Source organism: Chrysemys picta, chromosome 14, assembly GCF_011386835.1.
Source record: "Chrysemys picta bellii isolate R12L10 chromosome 14, ASM1138683v2, whole genome shotgun sequence".
Lineage (NCBI taxonomy): Eukaryota > Metazoa > Chordata > Testudines > Emydidae > Chrysemys > Chrysemys picta.
This window is the reverse complement of record NC_088804.1, coordinates 39,383,465-39,408,452: the sequence shown is the minus strand read 5'-3', so window position 1 is coordinate 39,408,452 and position 24,988 is coordinate 39,383,465. Positions and strand designations below refer to the sequence as shown.

Below are 24,988 nucleotides of genomic sequence, written 5' to 3'. Positions count from 1 at the left end.
CCCTTCCCTTCCATTTGTCTTTTAACATATCCCCTTCTAACTAGCCCCGTCCCTCCATGCCCCAAAAATTGTGGCACTAACATATTTGTTGCCATCACATTCATTCTGCTTGTGTGTTATACCCATTCCCACAGTTGTCTGTCTTGTCTATTGAGATTGTAACCCCTTTGGGGCAGGGACCATCTACTACTGTGTTTGTGCAGTGCCTTGCATAATGGAGCCCCAATCTTCACTGGCCCTTAGGGACTACCGTAGTAAACGTGATCAATAATAAATAATATGAACAATGTTTTAATATGAACAAAAACTTGGAGTTTTTGTAGGTTGGTCCCACAAATCTGGTGTTTAACTTGAAAAGATTAGCTTGAATAATTTTTCTGTTGGTGAGTTTGAAATACGTGCTCTTGCTCCATTTTGTTTCAGAACTATACGATTTTAACGTGTTCAGAGCTGCAGAAATCATTCAGTAAAGATTTGAACAGGCTGCCATCTGCTCTTAATACTTTGGTCTTTTATCACCAGATAGCACTACAAGCCAAGGCATGCTGTCCCAGCAGCTGCTGCATTGGAATCTCACTGACGTGGCCCCTTGTACACTAACATGGCTATGTACTGCAGACCACAAATTCATGTTTTGAACATGTTGTAAATAAAAATATAAATAAAATAATCAGATCCTGATCTGGTGGATTCAGTCAAGTTCTAATCTTAGAACTTGAATCTGCACACCCTTTTCAGACCTGATTGGACACATTCATGTTTTTGTTTCAGATAATGGAACTCGAATAATTTTGTATGGAAAACCAAATTAACCTTATATGCTAGTTCCCCATTTATCTGAATGAATGTAGAACCTGGGACGTATATTGACGTAATCATGGTTTTGGATCAGAGGAGAAACTTTTAATGTAAGTTACGGATATCAGGCAACATAAGTTATTTCAAATAATATTTGTGGGTGCTTTCGAATGGGACTTTCTACTAATAATTCCATTCTCATAGAGCTGATGTAGTTTGATTATGTTGGGCCAGATTCTAATCCCTGTATGCAGGTGGAATAGCATTCTTATTTTACCAGGTGTTTCACTGTTTTTAAATGGGGCCACTCTAGTCATTGTGGCTAAAGGTGTAAGAATCTGGCCTTCTGAATTGAGGCTATTTCTTAAAACCCAGAAGAAAATCAAGGCTCAAAACAAGACTCCCAGTTCCAGGGGGAACATAAATTTAGTTTACAGTGCTCTTCTGTGGATGGGTTCCTTCCAAAATGTGTCAGGATGGGGTGTGTCTTTATTCAGATGCCTTTATTCAGCTGACAGCACATATCTGTTTTAGGTGTATCTAGAAATTTGGCATCTTCAGTTGCATTAGGTTTTTCCTCTTTGGGAGGTGGTGGGATTTTAGCATGGCCTGCATTTTAGTACAATTTATGTGTGTTGTGGGCAGAGAGAGAGGCTAACTCCTAGTACAGCTAAGCTTGTACATATTTTTCCATAGAAAATGGCTCTCTTTGAATTGTTTTATACACCAAGTTATAAAACTTTTTGAACTACGATTTATAGTCAACTAGTTACGTTTTATTTCTTGCTGAATTAAAGATTCTTGCCAAGGAGCATTCTCTCTGTAGGATAGACCTGTCCCTTTTTAAAAAAAACCCAAAGCCTAGAACTCCTAATGTTCAGAGGCAGACCGAGTAAGGACATTAAATAAAACAATCTCTTGGTCAGTTAGAAGCAGACTGAAAGTAAAGTGTGGTTTGGAGTGTGGGCACATTGCTTCTCCAAAAAGTGTTATATTTAATTTACAAACAAAGTTTTACATATCTGCTCTCTTGTAGATTATGCTAAAAGCTATTTTTCAGTGGTTTGGAATGTGTGATTAGACATGAAAAGCCTGTTTCTTTAACTGTATGTGCAAAAATATTCAGGTACTGAAACTGTTTGCAACTGAGCATTTATGCATCCAGTCAGTAATTTCATGAACACACTTCTGAAAATCAGAATTTTACTCTGATTAGAGAAAATTACTGTTTGTCTTCTAACTTGAAAACGAAGACAAAACATTGGGCCTGATTTTTAGGCAAATCAGGCATCTAGTTGTATGCATAATTTACATGTATTCCCACATTTGTGTACGAATAGCTAATTAGATGCAGTTATGCGTACAATTACCCCGTTTGTGTACACAAATATAGTAATTATATGTTCAGATTGAGGCCTCAATCCTGCATATGCTTAACTTCATACACTGTGCAGTATAAGGCAGTAGGGCAGGGGTCGGCAGTGTTTGGCACGCAGCTCGCCAGGGTAAGCACCCTGGCGGGCCGGGCCAGTTTATTTACCTGCTGATGTGGAAGGTTTGGCCGAACGCGGCCCCCACTGACCGCGGTTTGCCGTGCTGGGCCAACGGGGGCGGCAAGAAGCGGCGCGGGCCGAGGGATGTGCTGGCTGCTGCTTCCTACCACCCCCATTGGCCCGGGACGGCAAACCGCGGCCAGTGGGGGCCGCGATCGGCCGAACCTGCCGCATCAGCAGGTAAATAAACTGGCCCGGCCTGCCAGGGTGCTTACCCTGGCGAGCTGCGTGCCAAACTTTGCCGACCCCTGCAGTAGGGAGTTACTTCACAGTTCATGAAGGTAATGGCCACACTTTCACTTCTTTGCAGGCTTGGTGCCTGCCTACACATGCAACTGTGTGCCTAAACAGTCTGAATAGCATACTCCCTGCCACACACACACCCTGTACAAAAGAGGGGCATGCAAGATTACTGCCCAGGTATTTTGTGCTTTTATAGAGGACATTTTTCCTTAAACCAACTTTTGAAGAGTATTTTTAATAAAGTAAAAATAAATGTTTCCTCTGTAGCTGCAGTATCTGTAACTAATAAGAGAGGACTCTTGAAGCCTTAATTGTCCTTGCTACACAGTTCAGTTTTGTTGTCAGAGGTTTCCCTTCCCCCCTCCTTTTCTGCCTATCACATTATAGCTTTAGCTATGGGTCCATAAGAAGTATACTTTTAAAGGAATAGCACCTGTCTAGTTTAGCATGTGACTGTTCTCACACTTCGTAAGAGTGCCAGGATCTGATCTACAATACATCTAGTACAGCAGCTCCTTTTGAATAAATTATTCAGTACAAATATGTTTTAACTTTTTAAAAAAACAAGCAAACCTGGGGCAGCTGTCTGTAAAGTGAGTAAGCTATGTAGTTTTATGGTGGTAACACAAAACTTAGTGCTGATAGCTCAAAATATTTGGTAAGAAAAACTTCAATTATTTAGGTTCTAGTGTTTGAACATATGGTTTTTTTCTGAAAACAGCTGAATGATATTCATCTGGGTTTTAGATTTTCCTCTCCAGATATGAGTCATCTCCCACGTTCAGTGCAGACAGTGAGATGTTTTTCCATAGCCCCTTAAATATAATAAAATCCTGGAATGATTATTTAGGTAAACATTGTGGCCTTTTGTGGCTAGCTAAAATGCTGACAGCACTATTCTCTGTTCATTAAATTCATACATTGTTTAGATTTTAGCTTGTAAGAGCTAAAATATATGGACAAGGGTTTGGGTTATTTTTAATCTAGATCCTGTTTTGGAGAAACATGAAAGGGTTACCCAGAGTCTGCAAATTAAATGAACTAAACTGAGGAAATAGACAGGATTATGCTGAATAGTAGCCATTTGAATGGAGGCAGGGGACACAGCCCATGAATATTGAGCTTTCCATATGCTGCCAAAAAATAAATTAACATTTGTTTTAAAGCTGTGTAATTCCTTCCTGTGGGATAATGCAGCCTGTAGGTTTCTGAGCATTATTTTAAATTAAACTAGGATCACATTGTTACCAAAAAACATGTGTATTGAGCCCAGTGGTAAACCCATTCTATTAACTGGAAGAAAGTCTTTAATTTCCAAGAAGCAAGGAAAAATGACCGCTCTCCTGAGCGTTCCCACCATTAGCATTCTTTGGACATCACTGCTGTTGACTGGGAAGTTATTTTCACTGCACCAGGAGAACACCAGTTTCCAGCTACAGTGTGCTGCTGCTCTTCTAGGGTAGGTAGTGGAGACGCTCAGAAGACTAGCTGGTTTGCTGCCTCTTTTCTGGCTATAGCGCCTTTTCTTCACAGCTCCACTTCCCTCACTGTCTAAGAGGCAGCTCTCAACAGAGCAGCTATTTGCATCTATGGAGGACATCTACAGAAAGACAATGTGCCCCATTGTGAGACTGATTTGGATCCCACCATCATTTGACATTTTATCTACTAAGCTTTTTAGGATAGATAGTTCTTTCTCCCTCTCTTACTCCCCCAGGAACGCCTGTCCTTCATGAAGGAAAAAGGGTCTTCTGTGGCAACAACTACATGTGAGGAGCCATGTAAAACTTCTGTTTCCCATCTGCAGAGCAGACCCAAGGGAGGGGAAAACAGGCCAACAAGAGGAAGTGCAGAAGACAAGACATAAGCGGACATACTGATACGAGAGGTTCCAGGGGCAGCTGTTATAGTAGACCCTGGCTTGGCCACTATCTTAAATTGCATAAGTGGATGAAAAAGCAAACGCCTGTCAGGATTCCTTGTAGGACTTTCTCCTCTCCCTTCCCCCATACTTTTGCCTCTTCTAAATGGAAAAACTGTTCAGATTCAAGGGTAAAACCACACAGCTTGGTCCTACCCCTCTACATCAGAAGAAAATGGAAAGGAATAGTACAAGCCTGACAGAGCTGGTCCAATAGGCAGGTTAGGAGCATTGAGGAAGAACTTGCCATATATGATCCTATTCCTAATATTTAATTTAGGATATGTAAACTCAAAAAGACTGGAAGAATATGAAAATTGAGTAAATCTGATAAACTCTATTAACTCGCAAAACAAAAGTCTGTCACCTTGGTGGTCTTTGGATCTAGTGAAGGGATTGTTCCCTCAAGGTAACCGTACACCTAGGGAAGTCTTCAGTAAAATGTTTGGGTTTGGGTTAAGAAAAGCTGAAGAAGACTCTGTGTAGCTTGAAAGCTTGTCTCTCCCCCCAACAGAAGTTGGTCCAATAAAAAACATTACATCACCCATCTTGCGTCTCTATTATCTTGGGACTGACCCAGCTACAAGAACACTGCATAGAGCTCTTAAGAACATTTTGAGTGTTCTGCTTTACAACTGTCTTTCTTCACTTCCACATTGCTAAGTACATAATTGAGTTGCTGAGTAACAAGTGTACCAGTCTGCATCTAGAAGAATATAAGCATGAATTTAGTAGATTGATAACAGTATAACACAATGTGCTTTCATGCAGAAAAATCCAGTCATTGGGAAAGAACTCTGCACAGTAATATTAAGTAGTCACCTTATATTTGCCCCCAGATGAGGAGAGATTATCACTTGTGATTCTGTCTTCTGCTGCAGCTTCATGAGGACAGTTTTTCAGTCCGTCCATGTCAGAAGATCATACTACTCTTTCATACCTTTTCAACAGCTATCATCTTCTGCATTCCTTTATAGAGGGACGTATAAGCTGTATATTAAATTATTACGCAACTTGAGTACTTCTCAGCAGAAACAGACTTTGCACTTGCATAGAGGCTGCAAGATCAATTGATGTAATGTCCATGTTTCGTACCTTGATTAGATGATGATTATTTGTTAGGTAACTTCTTATATGAAAGCAGATTAATCTTCTGGCAGCAAATCATCCTACTCTTTCTGGTGATTTCTAAGTGACAAGATGTTTAATAATTTACATTTCATCACTAATACAACAATAAAAAGGATCATCCTTATGTGACAGATCAACACATATACTTAGCTATACACAGTGAATTAAATTTCATCCTTTTTGGAGTCAGCTTTGCTCTTTTAGCTACTTTTAGAGATTCTTCAAAAAGAAACACTGACTTGTAAATCTATCCTCCCTCACTCATTGTTAGGGTACCATCTCTTAGTTTGAGAGAGAGTAAAAAGGGTCTTTTGGTATACTTTACTTACTGATACTCTTTTTTTTCTAATGTTGATATAATTAGCTACCATTTCTGTGAATGATGTGCATTTTTAAATTTAGCATTTATGTAATTCTTGCAGTAATATTTTTTATAAAATTGTCTGTTATCAAATTTGCAGCTTTTATAAGTGATACAATGTGTATTTCTCCTCTTCTTCACCTTCTCTTTCCTCTCCCAAAAGGAGAGATTCTGTAATTGTGTACATTCCCCTTCCCCCCCCCTCAAAAAAGGACACCTCTGTTTAAATACCTCACCCTTCACATTCTGCCTCCTCAATGTTTCAAGGCAGATTGGATGGCTCCTGCTTTTGACAGTGCTCAGGAATGGTTGCTGAGTGAGTTAATGTGTGGCAAAAAAGTCGGAGTTTTTCTTGCTGTTTGTTAAATGGAGCATAGTTTAAGTCTAAAGGTTTCTCTGTCATCCTTTTAATATTTAATGATACAGAACCCATCGGGTCATAAGTTTGAAAGTTCAACTGAGCATTTATAAGATGTAGGGCCTCTGGGATACTCTCTTCAAAACGGAGGGTTCCTGTGGGGAGATATCAAGGACAGATCAATGTTGCCAATTGTCTCTCTGTTTATAATCACAGCTCTTTTTATTTAGTATTCAAATTTTATTTTTAATATACAATCATACGATGTCACCAGGGATCAAGCCATGTGACACTTGGTTTGCAAGGAGGCCACGTCCCTGTGGGATTTGCTATGATGACGATTGACTATTTAGAATTTGTTAAAAGGAGTTGCGATGTAGAGCAGGGGTCGGCAACGTTCGGCACGCGGCTCGCCAAGATAAGCACCCTAGCGGGCCGGGCCATTTTATTTATCTGCTGACGCGGCAGGTTCGGCCGATTGCAGCCCCCACTCGCCGCGGTTCGCCGTCCCGGGCCAATGGGGGCGGCGGGAAGCAGCGCTGGCCGAGGGATGTGCTGGCCGCGGCTTCCTGCCGCCCCCATTGGCCCGGGATGGCGAACCGCGGCCAGTGGGAGTCGCGATCGGCCGAACCTGCCGCGTTAGCAAGTAAATAAACTGGCCTGGCCCGCTAGGGTGCTTACCCTGGCGAGCCGCGTGCCGAATGTTGCCGACCCCTGATGTAGTTTCCTAAGCTTCCAGTCTGTGCTGTGTTTCTCATCTCACTTGTTACTGAATTTAATACACTGTTGCAAACTACTACCAAATTCTGAGTGCTCTATTCTGAAAGGTGCTGAGCCCTCCATTCCCATCTATTTCAGCTTACTGGCCATGCTGGCCACCTTCCATAGTCCTGGCCAGCCATTTCTATGTTGTCATTTATACACAAAATTTCAACTTTTTTTTTTTTAATTCTCTATGGATCTCTCTAGGCTTACAGTATGTGAATCTTTGTATGCTGAGTGGGAGAGAGCAGGTGAAATAAAATGTGAAGAGAAGAAGTTATTCAATGTGATGGTAACTGTATCACAAAACTTAGCATTGTAAATTTGGCACAGCATCAGATCCATTCATGTACAGTATTTGCTGGGATCTCATAATTCTATTGCATAAAATAGTGCCAATTTCAAGGGAAGTTGTCGTGTTCCACTACTCTCAGGATCCAGACCATAAATGATTTTAAATGAGGGAAAATATCTGCTTTTTTTTTTTTTTATTGAAAGCATTTTATTGGGGGGGGTGTTTAAAAAGAACTTTTAAAAGTTAAAGAAGTTAATTTATATTATGCACAGATGAGTATTTTTTTTACCACATTTCTTCTTTTCCTGGCATTCTACCAGCATTTTTAGGGATTCTTTTTAGAACGGTACTCCTACATGACTTCTCTTTTCATTTTGTAAGATACTGTACTATACATTTGTTTAAAAACTGTGAGCAAACAATGACTTGGAATGTGTTTTATTGGTTGCTTAAGACAAGCACATATTTTAAACAAACATTTAATCAGCTGTACTTTTCTTTGAATGCTTCAGTGTTTCTGTAAGGAAACAAAGCTTCATGAATGAAGTTAATAGATTAAGACCACAAATGACTATTATGATCATGTAATTTGACCTCCTGCATAACACAGGGCATAGAATTTCACCTATGAGGTTTGCCTTTTTAATAGTTGACTTGTAGCTTCTCTCATCTTTATTTATTGAGTGCCAATGGTGTGCTGGGTGCTGTATTAAAGTCAACACAGTCTCTGCCATGTGGATCTTACATTTTAAATTGTGTATCCACTATTCTACATACAATGTAAATTGAACTTATGTGCAGATAGTCTCTACCTATGTACTATAAAATACTCCTGCACACTGAGTGCATGGTTGTTTCTCACTGAAAGGCTTCCACAGCATTTGTTCTAAATGGGGAGTTTTTCGTTTTTCGATTTTACCCTATAGAATCATAGGGTTAGAAGGAACCACAAGGGTGATTTAGTCTAATCCCTGATTGCTCAGCTCTGTTGCTTTGCTGTGTCAGATTTCCATGCTCCTCTTTGCAGTCTAGTTATTCTGCTGTTAACCTTGTCTATATACAAAAATGTCTCAAAGACCTTAATCTATAACCGGTCTTTGATTTCAGGAAATGTGTCCTGAAAAAAGCATCAGCCTGTTTAAGCCATCTATGAAATAAAAAAAAAAATGAAAACCAAGCCATTGTAAATTCTGTTAAGACCCTTAAAGTTAATTGTAAAAGGAGTCAGATGTTTGATTTTTCATATGCAGAGTTTACTTTTTAAATATTGGTTCTTACCTGTGTTACCCATGCTGATATATGTTACATTGTTTATTCTTTTGAAGTCTTCATTGCTGTGATTGCTAATCTTGAATTTTTTAAAAATACCTTAACATTGGAATTGTCATTCTGGATCAGGTAAGTGGTCCATCTAGTCCAGTTACCTGTGATTAACAGTGACTAGTACCAAATCCTTAAAAGGAAGGCACAAGAAACCCCATGGTAGACTGTTATGGAATGATCTGCCCCCAAAAGAAGCTTCTTCCTAAACACCACCATCTTTTCTTCTTCCCGTCCACCCCCATTTGCATGGCATGTTGAAGAGAAGAAGTTATTCAAGTAATGATTCATGTGAATGGTCAGCATTCCACTGGGTGCCAATAATGAAGCTTCCTTGCTTTACCACTACCTTAATCCCAAGCAGCAAGCCAACTTTTGAGAGGTGGTTCAACAACCCTACTAGTCTGGTCCTGAACACTTCTTTTGCCCCAATTGCCAGTGAAAATAGGTGATGTCTTTGCTATTGTGGACTGGATATGTGTATCAGTCCGAGTTGAAATCACTACTCATTTCATTCTGTGCAATAATATGTATTACAGCTATATCAATATGATCCTGATGATGGAGAGGGGGATTTCTGGCAAGGTACCACATGAAGGTTTAAGTGTAATTTTAATGATATAGCTATTCCTAGGGTTTTTGAGTAAATGAGACAGATTCTGTGTTGTAATCTATCAAGCAGCAAAGAAAGGGGGTACAACTTTTTCTTCTTCGAGTGCTTGCTCATGTTGATTCCAAATAGGTGTGCGTGTGCCGCGTGCACAGTTGTCGGAAGGTTTTTCCTCTAGCAGTACCCGTCAGGTTGGCTGTGTAGCCCCCTGGAGTATCATCTTCACGTCAGTGTATATAGGTCCCTAGCCGTCGTCGTCGTCCCGTGGGTGCTCCTGGCCGGCCTCGGTGAGGTCGGTCAGGGGCGCCTGGACAAAAATGGGAATGACTCCAGGTCATTCTCTTCTTTAAGTTTCGTTTAATGGAGATTCAGTCCTGCCTGGAATATCATGCCAGATGGAGGTTTCTGCCTCAAGCTGCCCTTCCAGTCAGCAGCACCGCGCAGTCTCACCTACCCCAGCCTACCCCTTGCTCCCATGGCTCATGAAGCCTGGACAGTAGTAAGGAGCAGTTCAACTATAGGCTGAGCAAGTGCATAATGGTGGTAGAATGTGCCTTTGGACGTTTAAAAGCTCGCTGGCGCAGTTTACTGACTCGGTTAGACCTCAGCGAAACCAATATTCCCATTGTTATTACTGCTTGCTGTGTGCGCCACAATATCTGTGAGAGTAAGGGGGAGACGTTTATGGCGGGGTGAGAGGTTGAGGCAAATCGCCTGGCTGCTGATTACGCGCAGACAGACACCAGGGCGGATAGAAGAGCACAGCAGGGTGCGCTGTGCATCAGAGAAGCTTTGAAAACCAGTTTCATGCCTGGCCAGGCTACGGTGTGAAAGTTCTGTTTGTTTCTCCTTGATGAAAACCCGCCCCCTTGGTTCACTCTACTTCCCTGTAAAACCAACCGCCCTCCCCTCCCCCTTTGATCTCCGCTTGCAGAGGCAATAAAGTCTTTGTTGTTTCAAATTCATGCATTCTTTATTAATTCGTCACACAAATGGGGGGATAACTGCCAAGGTATCCCGGGAGGGGTGGGGGAGGAGGGAAGCACAGGGGTGGGGTAGTTGTAGGGGCACCCCCTAGAATGGCATGCAGCTCATCATAGAAGCGGCATGTCTGGGGCTCTGACTCGGAGCAGACGTTTGCCTCTCTGGTTCTTTGGTAGGCTTCATGCGGCACGGCTGCGGGTCCCTGTTATAACCTCTGTCCTTCATGCCCTTGGAGATTTTTTCAAATATTTCGGCATTTCGTCTTTTGGAACGGAGTTCGGATAACACGGATTCGTCTCCCCATACAGCAATCAGATGCAGTACCTCTCGTTTGGTCCATGCTGGAGCTCTTTTGTGATTCTGGGACTCCATGGTCACCTGTGCTGATGAGCTCTGCATGGTCACCTGTGCTGATCAGCTTGCTATGCTGCCCAAACAAGAAATGAAATTCAAAAGTTCACGGGGCTTTTCCTGTCTACCTGGCCAGTGCATCTGAGTTGAGAGTGCTGTCCAGAATGGTCACAATGGAGCACTCTGGGATAGCTCCCGGAGGCCAAGACCGTCGAATTGCGTCCACACTACCCCAAATTTGACCGAGTCACCTTATACAGTTTTTTATAAGGACAAAGTACAGTTGTGGCCACACACATCTTTCCTCCCAAAGGTAGTTTCTCAGTTCCACGTAAATCAGGACTAGCTGCACGCTAGTAACCGGGAACGGATGCTTCACTTCCTGGATGTCAGACGAGCATTAGCTTTTTGCATTGAGCGGACAAAGCCATTTCGAAAATCAACACAGCTCTTCATTGCAATTGCTGAGAGGGTGAGGGGGCTCCCAGTGTTGTCCCAAAGGATCTCTTTATGGATCACAGCCTGTATTAGGACATGCTATGACCTAGCAAAGATACCTGCCCCAGCACTAACAGCGCACTCCACAAGAGCACAGGCTTCCTCAGCAGCGTTCCTGGCATGGGTCCCCATTCAGGACATCTACAGGGCAGCGATGTGATCGTTTACCTCGCACTGTGCCATTACTCGGCAGGCCAGAGATGATGCAGAATGTGGCAGAGCAGTGCTGCAGTTTGCGACTCGGTGAACTTTGACCCCTCCTTCTAGGGAATACTTGGGAGTCACCTACTTGGAATCGTCATGAGCAAGCACTTGGAGAATTGTTGTAACTGGTGTTCTTCGAGATGTGTTGCTCATCTCCATTCCAAAACCCACCCGCCTACCCCTCTGTCAGAGTACTCCAGCAGGAAGGAACTAAAGAGGCAGCAGGTTGGCAGGGACCTATATATACCTCCATGAAGGCGCAACTCCAGGGGGCTCCACGGCTGACCTGACAGGTACCGCTAGGGGAAAAACCTTCCGACGACTGTGCATGTGGCACACGCACATCTATTTGGAATGGACATAAGCAACACATCTCGCAGAACAACAATTACGAGAGGAAGGTAACCATTTTTTCGTGCTTGATAGATTGCTCCAAGTAGTTAGTCTTCACAGCAAATTATGAAAGATTATTAAGCAATCCAGAGCTTTAAGATAAGTAATAGCCACATGTACTGGTGATGGGAGGTCCAGAGATACAGATACATGAATGGGTGACTGTCACAAGAGTTCTGGACTTTTTTGTTTAGACCTGTGACATTTTTAATAACATTAACTAGATGGGAGAAGATTACTAGAATGTTAATATCTAAATAGGAAAACTCTGAAGATGATTGTGATGGATGCAGTATAGGAACATAACTTCTGTGCCCTGAACTGTATTGAATGCTCTACAATAGATTGAATCTTACAGAATCCTACGAAGCTGCCAATATAGTAGAATCCACTTAATCACCTGCCTGATAAATGGCACATCTTTTTCATTGGGATGGTTGCTAGGGATATATTCAGTGCAGTGCATTTAATTGACTCAGAACAGTGGATAAATGATATAACTGATGTATTTAACCAACACACCTACTTTGCATGTAGCCTCATCATTGTATGTTATGCAGGTGTTAGTTGGTATTGGCTAGGATAAGTTTCCCACTGTGCAGGCTTTTGTGTTTTTTCAGGCTTCCTCCCTGTTATGTAGTGTTACCTTAAAATAAATATATATTTTGTTGCTGTGCAATGTTTTTCTCTAAAGCAGTTGTGAAATTAAAATGACTATATCTCAGGAAAAGGTACTGTGTTCTGCTGAGAATCCGGAGAGTCCTGATCCTGCTACATGAGTTCCTCCACTGATTTCATTACTGGGAACAGGATTGGATACTATGCTATTTATATTGTTCTATTAGATTTAGTTCTTTTTTCCCATAACAAATTAAGATTCTTTAACAGTAGCTGATTATGGCTTATCTAAAGTGGGAAAATGAGTTATGCTATCCACATTAGGAATTTTTTTCTACATACGATAGTTAGCATTTTATAATCCTAATATAAGCAGCGCAAGTTGTAGTTTTAACATGTTAGCTGGTTTAGGTGAAGAGAATTCATGGGAATACACATACATAAGTTCATATTCAAAAACTGTGTCAATAACCCAACTAGTAAAATGTACACAACTATTTTATTTTACAGCCATGTACAGTCCTTTCTTGCTTGAATTACTCTAGCATTTGCTGATAACTCTAGAGATGTTATCTGAATACTATAAAAACTGCAAGGAATGCAGAACAAAGCCAATACAGTAACACTTGGTTGAAGATTTGAAGACAACTGAGTAACAGTTGCCAAATCTAAATGGCTTCTCTTCCCTCTGTCAATCTGTGAAGATATGTATGTTGCAGAAATTTATACCAGTCCTTCAAAAAGTTTGTTCCTACTCTACCTTTATGCAGTTCCAGCAAATGATGATCCACTCAGTTAATGTCTATGATCCACTCCAGTTAATGTTAATGTCTCTAAAGTTGCTTGCCAGTCATGATAAATCTCTAAGTGCATTTGTTCCAGTCCATGTTCAATCTACAGCAATTCTATGCTTTAGGGTGAATTGAACTCCTTTTAGTACATATATGGAGAGAAAAACATCTTACCCATTTTAAAGCATTTGTATATCTTCAAAGCAATGTACAGCCATCCTTTCAAAACCCTTTGGGAGATTACTTATTCTTAACGTGCCACATCTTCCAACTCCAAACTAATGTGTTGAGGGTGTAAGACAGTGATAAAATACAATAAAAATCATTAAATTATGGTTTCAAAAAGGGCAGGGGAAAGTCTCTGAAAACTTTAAGATGGGCTTTAGGATAGGAAAAGACAGTAAGTAATAAATATGGGGCAAACAGTAGTCCCATTGAAAATGCATGGCAGGTTTTTGTTTGGTGGTGAGGGAGGGGGATTAAGTGGAGAAAGAATGGTTGAGATGGAGTGGGGGGGGCAGTACAACAACTTAAACTGTTATCACAAAGGCATGATCATCAGCTGACCTATGAAACAATTTTGGGATTCCTAAAAAGCATATGACTAAAGATGAGTAAGGACAAGGCTGCAGAAGGAGGAAGTTTCTAAAATAGCCAGGATCTAAATCAGGGGTTGGCAAACTTTTTGGCCCAAGGGCCACATCTGGGAATAGAAATTGTATGGCGGGCCATGAATGCTCACAAAATTGGGGTTGGGGTGCGGGAGGGGGTGAGGGCTCTGGTTAGGGGTGCGGGCACTGGGGGTGGGGCCAGAAATGAGTTCAGGATGCAGGAGGGGGGGTCTGGTCTGGGGTGGGGAAGTGGGGTGGGGGTGGTGGTGGTGAGGGCTCCGGCTAGAGGGTGCGGGCTTTGGGGTGGGGCTGGGGATGAGGAGTTTGGGGTGTAGTAGGGTGCTCTTGTCTGGGACCGAGGGGTTCAGAGGGTGGGAGGGGGATCAGGGCTGGGGCAGAGGGTTGGGGCATGGGGAGAGGCTCAGGGGTGCAGGCTACCAGCGGCGCTTACCTCAAGCAGCTCCTGGAAGCAGCGGCATGTCCCTTCTCTGGCTCCTATGCCCCATCCGCAGGCACCACCCCTGCAGCTCCCATTGAAGTGCCGGAGGGGGCCATTGGCGCGTGTAGGAGCCGGAGAGGGGCCATGCCACAGCTTCCGGGAGCCGCATGGTGCAGTCCCCGACCCTGTTCCCTGGCTGGTACACCGGAGCAGGGCAAGCCCCAGACCCCGCTCCTCAGCGGGAGCTCGCGGGCTGGCTTTAAACAGCTCACCTGCCGGATCCAGCCCGTGGGCCGTAGTTTACCCACCCCTGATCTAAACTGTTACGGTCTTCAAAAACCAACAGGACCCAGCAAAAAGTCTTTAATCAGCCAAAGTAAAGACTTCAAGGGGGGTCATGATTGTTGCAGCTAGCAAGAAAACAAGCTGCAAGTAAGTGATAAAATAGTATTGCTTGAAGCAATACAGGGAGAGAATATGAAAGTGTTAAGCTTCTGTAATGTAGTCAGATGCAATTTTACTGTTAAATGTTTTGTACTGCAATTGTTGTGTCCTGTGTATTATATAAAATAGATTTACACAGTAAATATACTGCCAGGCTTACTAGTGATGCAGTGTATAAATAATTTTGAATAAGTATACAGGAGCCTTGTTAAACTCTGTTCACCAGAAGCAAGGTGCTGGGGTTTTGGTAGGTGGATTTTGTTTGTTTGTTTGTTTGCATCCTGTCACCTGCAGCACCCACTGTTTGGACTGAAAATTCCAAGGAGGATGTTTTTTTTTCACAGTTTAATTGCTATAGGATCCCTAACACATTCTAAATATCCTTTTAATGAAAAATTCCCTGTCTTTTTATATGTTTAGTCAAAAGGCAGTGGAAATTGTTGATAGAAATTTTGGAAGGTGATAGAAGATTGATGAAAAGTGAGTTACATACACAGTTGAACTAGTTTTTTTGTGTGCAGCTGATGAGGCAAGTAAGGCTTCCATGGAGATAACGTAGCAAAAATCTGAAGTGCAGGATTGTCTTTTGTGGTAATGTATCATTGGGGATGGTGGCAGCAATGCCAGTAAAGTTGCCTAACATCTTCCACTACTAGATCCTCTTTTCAATTGCTTAAATCTTTTTCAAACTTTAACTGTTCAGGCTGAAGTGTTCCCACTGTAACTGAAATCAAATGGGAGCTGTGCTTGGAACATATAAAGTACTATAAAAATGCTAACCACTCTGAAAAAAGTCAGGCACCTAATATTAGTGGACATGTTTGACAATTTTCTCCTTAATCTCTCTGTGCCTCAGTTTTTCATCTGCAAAATGGGGATGATGATATCTCCCTTCCTCACATGGATGTTGTGAAGATAAACTCATTAGTGTTTGTGAAGAACTCTGTTACTATGGTTTTAAGTGCCATAGAAAGACCATGAGCAAATAAAGAATTCTGTGTTCAGTGCAGGGTTTGGATGGTGTGCAGTAACTAAGTCATGTGGATTCACATTGAATGATGAAAATTGAAAGAAATATTAAACAGCTACCCATTCAATGATCGCCATTCCTCTTGTGCACTGAATGAGGCAAATTTATTTTTGTATATACCTGTAATACTGCCATGCTTCACTCTCAAAACAAATTTTGGTGCTAGATAAGAATAACTAGTTTTCTCGGTGTTGGGGACTTCCTTCTTATTCTTCTCATTTCTTTACTTTTAATAGTGAGTGTTGAAAAAGTGGAAGTAAAGGGATTGGCACACAAGAAGAATGAAAGAAATGTTGAATATTCCTTTGAGGTAAGTTTTGAGGATTTTTTTTTCCTAATGGAATGAGAGAAAAGAAGAAAATACTTAAAACATGAATGTGAAAGTTTGGAACAGTTAAGAAACATTCAGGCCAAACAGACAGATCTCAAAAATAGTCATCGGTGGGGAATCATCATTGAATAGGAGTGTTTCTAGTGGGGTTCCACAGGGATCGGTACTAGGCTATAAAACATGAACTCCCAGTGTGATGCTGTGGCCGAAAGGGCTAAGGCAATCATTGGATGTATAAACAGGAAAGTAGTGAGTGAGAGTAGAGGTGATTTTTACCTTTGTATATGGCATTAGTGAGACTGATACTGGAATATTGTGTACAATTCTGCTGTCCACATTTTTTAAAGGGATGTTGAAAAATTGGAGAGAGCACAGAAAAGCACTACAAAAATTGTTTGAGGGCTGGAGAAAATGCCTTACAGTGTGAGACTTACTCAAACTGTTTAACTTATTAAAAAAGAAGACTAAGGTGACTTGATGAGTGTATAAATACCTTCACAGGGAGAAAATACCAGGTACTAAAGGGCTCTGTAATCTACCCAGAAGGGCATAACAAGAACCAATGGCTGGAAGCTGAAGCTGGACATATTCAAATTAGAAATTAGACGCAAATTTTTAACATTGAGGATAATTACCCTCTGGAACAAAACTACCAAGGGATGTGGTGGATTCTCCATCTCTTGATGTCTTCAAACAAAGACAGGAAGCCTTTCCGAAAGATATACTTTAGCCAAATACAAGTAATGCTTTAGTCTAACACAAGTTTTTGGGCTCAATATAGGGGAGTAACTGAGTAAAATATGATGTCCTGTGATATACAGGAAGAATGCTCAAGTCCTTAAAAATATAAAAGAAGTGCTGAAACATTCCAGAATGGTCCAGAAGCAGAAGTGGAGGAGGAAAAGCCGCCATCTCCTCACACTGCCACCTCCACCCCTTCTGCTTCAGGCCTGTTCCGGAAAGAGAGATGGCAGCTCAGTAACCTGGGCAGGTTACTGAGCTGCCATCTCTCATTCCAGAGCGGGAAACTGAGTCAGAAATACTGGAATGCCATTCCAGAGCATTTCAGCATGACTTGAGCACCGACCGGAGGTCAGACAAGATGATCTTATGGTTCCTTCTGGCCTTAAAGTCTATGAATCTGTGAACGTCTAGATTTAATTTATTTTTGTCTTAATTCTGGTATGCGTGAGAAACCTCGGGTATGACACCCCAAAAGCAGAATTTGATTTAGGGGTAGGTGGTTCTATTGTTTTGTCGATGTTCCTGATCTAGCTCCTTACTGGGAAAAACAGTGCCATAAGTTTAGGTAACATTGCCGGTTCAAAATCGCTCTCCTCATCTCTCTTTATCAACCAATGTCACACGGTGTGTCAAATGTCGTTTGCAGCTGCCTCGTTCAAAGTTGCACAGCCAATGGCAGAGTGGGTGTGGCAGAGCTTCATTCTGCTGTGACCCATTGGCTTACATTGCAGATTGTGGGAAGGCTTTTGCAGGCAGGGCTGGCTCCAGGCACCAGCTTAACAAGCAGGTGCTTTGGGCAGCCAAGGGAGAGGGGCGGCACCTGCGGCAATTCGGGGGCGGCAGGTCCCTCACTCCCTCTAGGAGCGAAGGACCTGCCGCTGAACTGCTGCCGCCGATCGTGGGTTTTTTTTTTTTTTTTGGTTGGGGCGGCAGAAATGCTGGAGCCGGCCCTGTTTGCAGGAGGCAGTGAAGCGGCATATGCAGCTCTCTCTCCACTCATGAAAAGTTTCCTTGAACATGGGGAATTCTCTGGCTAGTTTAAGGCCACTTTACATTGTTCATGTTGTACAAAAAGTGCCTTTAGCAGATTGAAGAATCTGACGTTACTTAATTTAGCCTCAGAATACCCTTGAGAGACAGGTATTATCCCTATTTTACAGGTGAGGAAACTAAGACACAGGTAAGTGACTTGCCCAGAGTCACATAGGGCATCTGTGACAGAGCCAGGAATAAAATCCATCTCTCTTGATTCCCAGTCCTGTATGCTAATTACAAGAATGTTGATCCTTAAATCTGTGGTAAATACTTAACTTCAGTTTTCTGTATGGTTTAGTCACCAAAATGCAATCTGTTTTCCTTTGCAAACAACTATACAGATGCTTGAGTCTGCATTAAAGTTAAACTTTTACTTTATGGTTATTTGTGCTGTGTTTTAATGACAATAAGGCCTTATCTACACTGAAAAATAAAATATTTCACCACTGCACTACACTGGTCCTAGCAACAGTGGGAACTTCAATATAGATAAGGTGTTAATGGTTTCTGGAATTGTTATCGCTATGCCATCTAGACCTGCCCTCTCTGAACAGGGATAGACCACATCATTTATCTGCCTTAAATCTTGCACTGGGGGAGCTGCAGTGATGGTAGTGCACTAGTGAGACATTTTAAGAAAAAGCTCAGTGTTACACCCCACCTCAGATAACCCTCCTAGAAAGAACGTAGGTGATAAAACTCCATTGTGGAATGTGCGGTTTGAAACCAAGATGAACTCAGGAAGTGTCGGTAGTAGTGTCCAATCTTTCTCTTGCCCTTCTGGGAGTTTCTGTGGAACAGGAAGGTTATATTTGCTCCATAGGATTCTGCAAATGAAGCCTTCCAGAATTGCACATCTACATGTTGGCATGTAAGCCAAGTTCGGACAATTGTGTACTTGACAAGGGCTTTAAAAAAAAGTAAATTCTGATGTAAATGCAGACCCTTATGGTATTGAGCAATATAGAGACATCTTCCATTGCTTGGTGGTTCAGAAGGTAATACTGCCAGTGTCAGTGTCTGACACAAGCTGATCATGCTGCTTTCTTTATGTGATAGATTTAACATCCATGTCACGTTTTTTTGCCATACTCTTATTTAATTGAAATTCAGCAGCTTGTTTTCTTGAGTATTTTTCTTCCTCTGTTTATTTTTTTTCCTTACTGCCTTTTTAGATTTGTGACCTCATTTTATAATCAGAGAAATATCCTGAGTGTTGTATTAAGAATTCAAGAACACACATCAGTCATACTAGATGAGAGAGAAGCATTTTGGCACTCCTCGTCTCAAGCACTGGAAACTGGGCTTGGTTTGTGGCACTTATCCACTCAGAATAAGGCCATAAACTCAGAGATATTTTGGACAATGCTAATTGATATTACATGAGGTTTTAAAATAAAATTTGGCTTTTCAAAGTGACACTACCAACTTGATCTTTTTGATAGAGTATCCTTTAAACAATATCCTGAATTTTAAAATTCCTTAATTTTGTGTGTGTGTGTGTGTGTGTGTGTGTGTGTGTGTGTGTGTGTGTGTGTGTGTGTGTGTGTGAGAGAGAGAGAGAGGGGCGGGGGAGGGAGGAGAGGGAGGGAAATGTATTTAGGATAGGCCCCAAAACGCCAACACACATGCTTGGGCCCACCACTCCTCACCATCCCATTCCTCTGTGTCTGCTGCTACTACTAGGGTTACCATACGTCCATTTTTTCCCGGACATGTCCGGCTTTTTGGTAATCAAACCCCCGTCCGGGGGGAATTTCCAAAAAGCCAAACATGCCCAGGAAAAATACTCCCTGGCTTACCTTAGAGCGGGCGCCGGGGGCTGCTGTGCTCCCTGACTCCTGGGCTCTGTAAGAGCCGAGCTGCCCGAGCGCTACCGGCTTCGGGCAGCCCCCATGCTTCTGGACGCTGCACCCCCGGCCGGGCACTTCCCCTTCCGGGCTCCGGGGGCGCAGGGTCCAGAGGCATGGGGGCTGCCCAAAGTCGGTAGCGCTCGAGCAGCTCGACACATACAGAGCACAGGAGTTCAGGGAGCACAGCAGCCGCCGGAGCCCGGGAGGGGAAGTGCCCAGCTGGGGGCGCAGGGTCCGGAGGCATGGGGGCTGCCCGAAGCCCGAGCACTACCGGCTTCACGGTTTGCCGGGCAGCCCCCAGACCCTGTGCCCCCGGCTGGGTGCTTCCCCTCCTGGGCTCCAGCTGCGCTGGGCAAGCGCCGGCTGGGGGCACAGGGTCTGGGGGCTGCCCGGCAAACCGTGAAGCCGGTAGCGCTCGGGCAGCCCTTTTCACGTGGCTGGGAGGGAGGAGGGGGAATGCGGGGCGCTCAGGGGAGGGGGCGGAGTTAGGGCGGGGACTTTGGGGAAGGGGCAGAGTTGGTGCGGGGCCGGGGGTGGGAAAGGGGCGGGGCCAGGGGCCCGTGGAGTGTCCTCTTTTTTTATTTTTTAAATATGGTAACCCTAGCTACTACCAGTAACAACTGCTGCAAATCTAAAACTGCAAACACTTTCTTGGAGAGTCTGGGGGAAAGTGTGTGTGTCTGATGCCATGCTAGACTATCAACAAAATTGTGATACTGACCACACACACAGTGTTGTCAAATACACAACATAAACAAACAATAAAACATAAACCGTTTTCCCCCTGCAATTTCAGTGATAGTAATTCAGATCGTACTTGTAATAATAGTAGGTACAAAATTTCCAAATGAAACTATCATTTCAAGTTGATGCTCTATAACTGTCTGAAAGGACAGGGTACAGTTGAGCTAAACCAATAAATTGGGGTTCTCGGGGTTAAAAACTCCTCAAATATGCTGCTTGGATGCAATGAGGAAAAGAAGCAAAGCTGACTAAGCAATTTGGTGTGATGAGAGTTACTTGTCATTGATTTGGAAATGCATGTAATTGTTTTGTAAATGCTGAGAACTATAACGTTATCAAAACATAAAACAGTCTGCCAGATGTCAATTATTGTTATTACAAAACTGGGGGGAGGAGGATATATCTCCTTTCATATTTTGTGAAACTGCTCATGAACCCTAAAAGAAAATTGGTAATGTAGCATGAGATGGTTGGGGGGGAGAGGAGGGGGGAGAGACATTTTGTAGAAGTAGAAATTCCTTGAGTTTTCTTTCTTGGATTTGATGTAGCAACTGTAGGAAGAGGAAATTCCTCAATTATGTAATGTATTTTACTCTCCACTCACTAGTGTTTTGGAAGAATCCTGATGGCTGGAGAAACCTTGTATGTTTTCAGTTGTCATTGAAACTAGTGTTATGGAAAAATCGCTTCCTGCTTTTTTAAAAACATAAAGACAGGCTTTTCCATACATTACTGTTGAAGATTCAGATGCATTCCAAACACTTGACCTCAGGTATTTTCAGTCTAAGGATCTTTGGGATCAGCAATACTAGCCAAACTTTTCTGATATTCTTTCTGCGAAGATATTCTTACTTTTGGCTCAGTTAAACCAGTCAGCCACGAACCAATGAATGTAATATTGGTTAAAAAAAAAAAGTTGTAGGGACTTGTCATAGAAAAGCAGATAGGAAGAGAAGCTAATCTCTTTGCTTTTCTAGAACATACACAAGGAGCTGTCTAAAGTGTGTAGATAGAACAATAACTGCAGGTGTCAGTGTTAAGCCTCTGCTATTTTGTATGGGACATTTTCCTGAGAGCCTCAACTTTGCATTACATATGGAATTGATTGATTGCAAATGAGCATTGTAACATGCTGCAGTGTGTTGTTCAGATTCTGCAAACCAGCTGTTTCAGTTAACAATGGGAGGAAAATGTTTCTCCAATCAGTGTTTCTCCCATTTGGTGTTAACATTTGCTATAGTTGGCAAGGCTCTATAAAATGTAAAGTACATTTAAGAACTCTGAATAGTCTTAGCTATAATGGCAGTTAGCAGGAGTCAAATACTGCAAGAAGGGTAGGCAGCCATCTTCAAAATAAAAATAGTGAGCCGAGGGACTGTAACTGGGTTTGAACAAAATTTTTTATCGTGTTTATGCCAAACATACAGATGGTCCAAGCCTTTATCCACATAATGGGTGAAATAAACATTGCTGTTTATTGAGTCCAGGCTATTAGAGCTAACCATAGAGTTGTGTGCTGAGTTACTAAACCAAACTCTTTTCATTTCTTAAGGTCTTGTGGTCTGATTCTTCAGTGACGTTGGTAACCAAATCTTCTACTGAAGTGACTGAATTTATTTCAAAGGTAAAGGACTCTAAAATACTTTACTTTGTCTTTATATATGATTTTATTCAGTTATATTTTAGAAGCTCCCTAAGATAACATGGATAGATTGAACTTCATAAATGTGTAACTCATGAACTATTTCAGGGTCCTCAAATGACAAGTAACAAGCCTTCTTTTCACCTGTTTTTTCCAATTTATAATATCCTCTTCCTTTAGCTATCTCAGCTATACCCAGAAGAAAACTTGGAGAAATTCATTCCTTGCCTAGCTGGTCCAGATTCGTTTTACCTAGAAAGGAACCACATGGACCTGGAATCAGATGTTAGGTATGATTCTGAAAGCTAATTTTTACTTGCCGCTTGGCTTCCTTGTCCAAAGGTGGGGGGGAGAGAGAGAGAGCAAGAGAGAGAATCAGGACATAGAAACATCTTGTCTACATTTTAAACTACTTTCAAGAACTTTGAGCCTAATCCTACAAACATAGTTGCTTGTAATTCCATTAATTTCAATGTACAAGAGTTTTGACAAACTTGGACCCTATGTGTAGAAATCGACATGGTCACATTGCACTAAGTTACACTTTCCGAAGAAGTAAAAATCATGGGGCTCCTTGGTAGAAGCAAATAATGGATTACAGCCTTAAGGTGGAAAAAGTTCCTTGAAAAAGTGATCACGTTTAGATAATTTCCAGTACAAAGCAAGTTAAGAGTGAAGTTTTAAGCTTGTTCAATATGGAATTTAGAGAGAGGCCACACTTGGGTTAATCACTTGTAAGAAGTAGCAGGAAAAAAAGATGAAATTGTCAGCATTTTTGAAGATTGTGTTTTAGTTATACAGCCTTTTGTGATATTCACTCAAGATCTTATCTTGCAAATGGGAGTTTTGCCTGAGTAAGATCTGTAAACTTGGTCTGGGCACTTAATGGAGAAACATAGCCAGAACTAGTAGAAAAATACAAGAAAATTGTTTTCTGGGTAATAGTCCTCATTTATGTGAGGATGTCTTTTTAAACACTTCCATAGCGCATTATGCTGTCTCTAAGGTGCCACAAGTACTCCTGTTCTTTTTGCGGATACAGACTAACACGGCTGCTACTCTGAAACCTATCTAATTTGGAACACCATCAAGCAAAATGATGTCAGCAAGCAAATGGTTTGGTTGGTTTATTTCACAGTGCTAAAAGAGTTCTACAAGCAGATTTTAAGTTAAGGGTCGACAATAGGGTGACCAGACAGCAAGTGTGAAAAATCAGGACAGGGGATGTAATAGGAGCCTATATAAGAAAAAGAGCCAAAAATCGGGACTGTCCCTATAAAATTGGGACACCTGGTCACCCTAGTCGACAAGGACCAGCTGACTTTTTTAGATACCTGTCTGCTCTGGATATGAAGTGTTATTGGAAAACATGCTAATTAACATGTTAGTATGCTTGCCAAACACCATGTTTTCCTTGTCAGGACAGATCATTTTTTCCCCATTACTGTTGGTGGTGGAACGGCACTGGTGGACACCATTTTGCCAGAGTAAAGGCAACAGATGTATGCTTAGATTGTAACGATAAATAATGTTAATATTTAAATAATCCCTTTTAGGCTTCATATCTTTGTCACTGTTATTGTTTAGTTGGCAAGTTTTCTACAAGTCTAGGTTAACAGAGCAGTGGAGTCTCTTTTGTATCTTCACAACAGAGAAAGATAGATGTTTATTTTTAAAAAGCTAAATACATTACCAAATAAAGACCCCCAGATTGCAATGTTTTCATTTTTCATATTAGTGACTTACTCATGTCTCTTTGGTTGTAAACTATGAAAACAAACTGTGAACTTTCAGGATGGAAACCGTATATAGAAGTAACTTTTGACCCAATGTCTTTTTAGACATTACAAATATGAAGATGCAGTCAAAACATTTCCCCCCGTTTTTTCCTTACTTTTCAACAATTTTTTTAGTGCTTTCAAAATATGTAGATGATTTGGCAGGTGAAAACCAAACACGTTTTTTTTTTTTTTTTTTTTTTTGCTTCCTAAGAAAAACTCTGGTAATACACATTAATATAATGTATGTTTTATACATTATAAAGTTCTAGAAGATTGCCATCTTTAGTTTCCAAAAAGAGGAATGAGCTTAGCAGAAAACATGTGACACCAGTTTTACAGCCTATTTTACTATATTGCCAGGCACTATATACTCAAATGCCTGCTGTTCATTTGAAAGCTTAGCGTGAACAATAGTAGACAGCTATAGTTTATGGGCTTTAGTTTCACAATTTTTAGAGGCAATTTTTAAGTTTATCCCTGTACACTCTGTCTTGTAATTTTTCTCTGTTCCAACCTCTTGTATTCATAAGTCTGTAATCAGCTTTGACTGTAAACTGTTAACCAAACTAGAGACAGTATAAAGGAATAGCATGAATTCAATAGGCATAAAAAAATAAAGGTAAATGCAAATTTCACTCTTGATTTCAGTGTTGATTTCATGGTCAATTGCAAAACAAACATAATTTTGTAAATTAACTTTTAGGTATTTGGCATCCTTACCTTCCCATGTGCTGAAAAATGACCATGTCAAGAAATTCTTCAGCACTTCTTCTTCTTCTCAGCAACTTCAGAGTTCAAGTGAGTTTAAATAAACAGTTTAAAATGCACATATTATTGACATAAATCTAGTAAACTGATGCCAGTCAAAACTTTTTAAATCTTCCTGTTGTTTAGGTCCTGGCAACCCCTCTCTCTATAAAGTAGTCACTACGCTGGGTGCATCTGGAAGGTGAGATACCTGACTTCTGTGTCCAATGGAGAGTTGTAAAATTCTTTCACTTAGGTAGTTATCTGCATGCCCTTGTTTGAGAGAGGGTTTTTTTTATATGCAGTGTTGTTATATGCACTTGGGGGTGTGTGCTCACCTGTGTTAATCTGTGGAACTCTCAGCGCAATGAACTCTGAAAGCTGTGGTTTCACTGA

General features: G+C 41.6%; 1 protein-coding gene across 1 annotated transcript in view; it reads left to right on the top strand.

Moving 5' to 3' along the window:
• Positions 1 to 24,988, top strand: part of ZCCHC14 (zinc finger CCHC-type containing 14) — an 85,809-nt gene that overhangs the window by 43,421 nt on the left and 17,400 nt on the right. Inside the window, exons 3-7 of the mRNA XM_008168623.4 lie at positions 15,952 to 16,025; positions 21,975 to 22,046; positions 22,245 to 22,354; positions 24,549 to 24,643; positions 24,740 to 24,794. Coding sequence (XP_008166845.2) covers positions 15,952 to 16,025; positions 21,975 to 22,046; positions 22,245 to 22,354; positions 24,549 to 24,643; positions 24,740 to 24,794 — 406 coding nt within the window. The remainder of the gene's footprint in view (positions 1 to 15,951; positions 16,026 to 21,974; positions 22,047 to 22,244; positions 22,355 to 24,548; positions 24,644 to 24,739; positions 24,795 to 24,988) is intronic.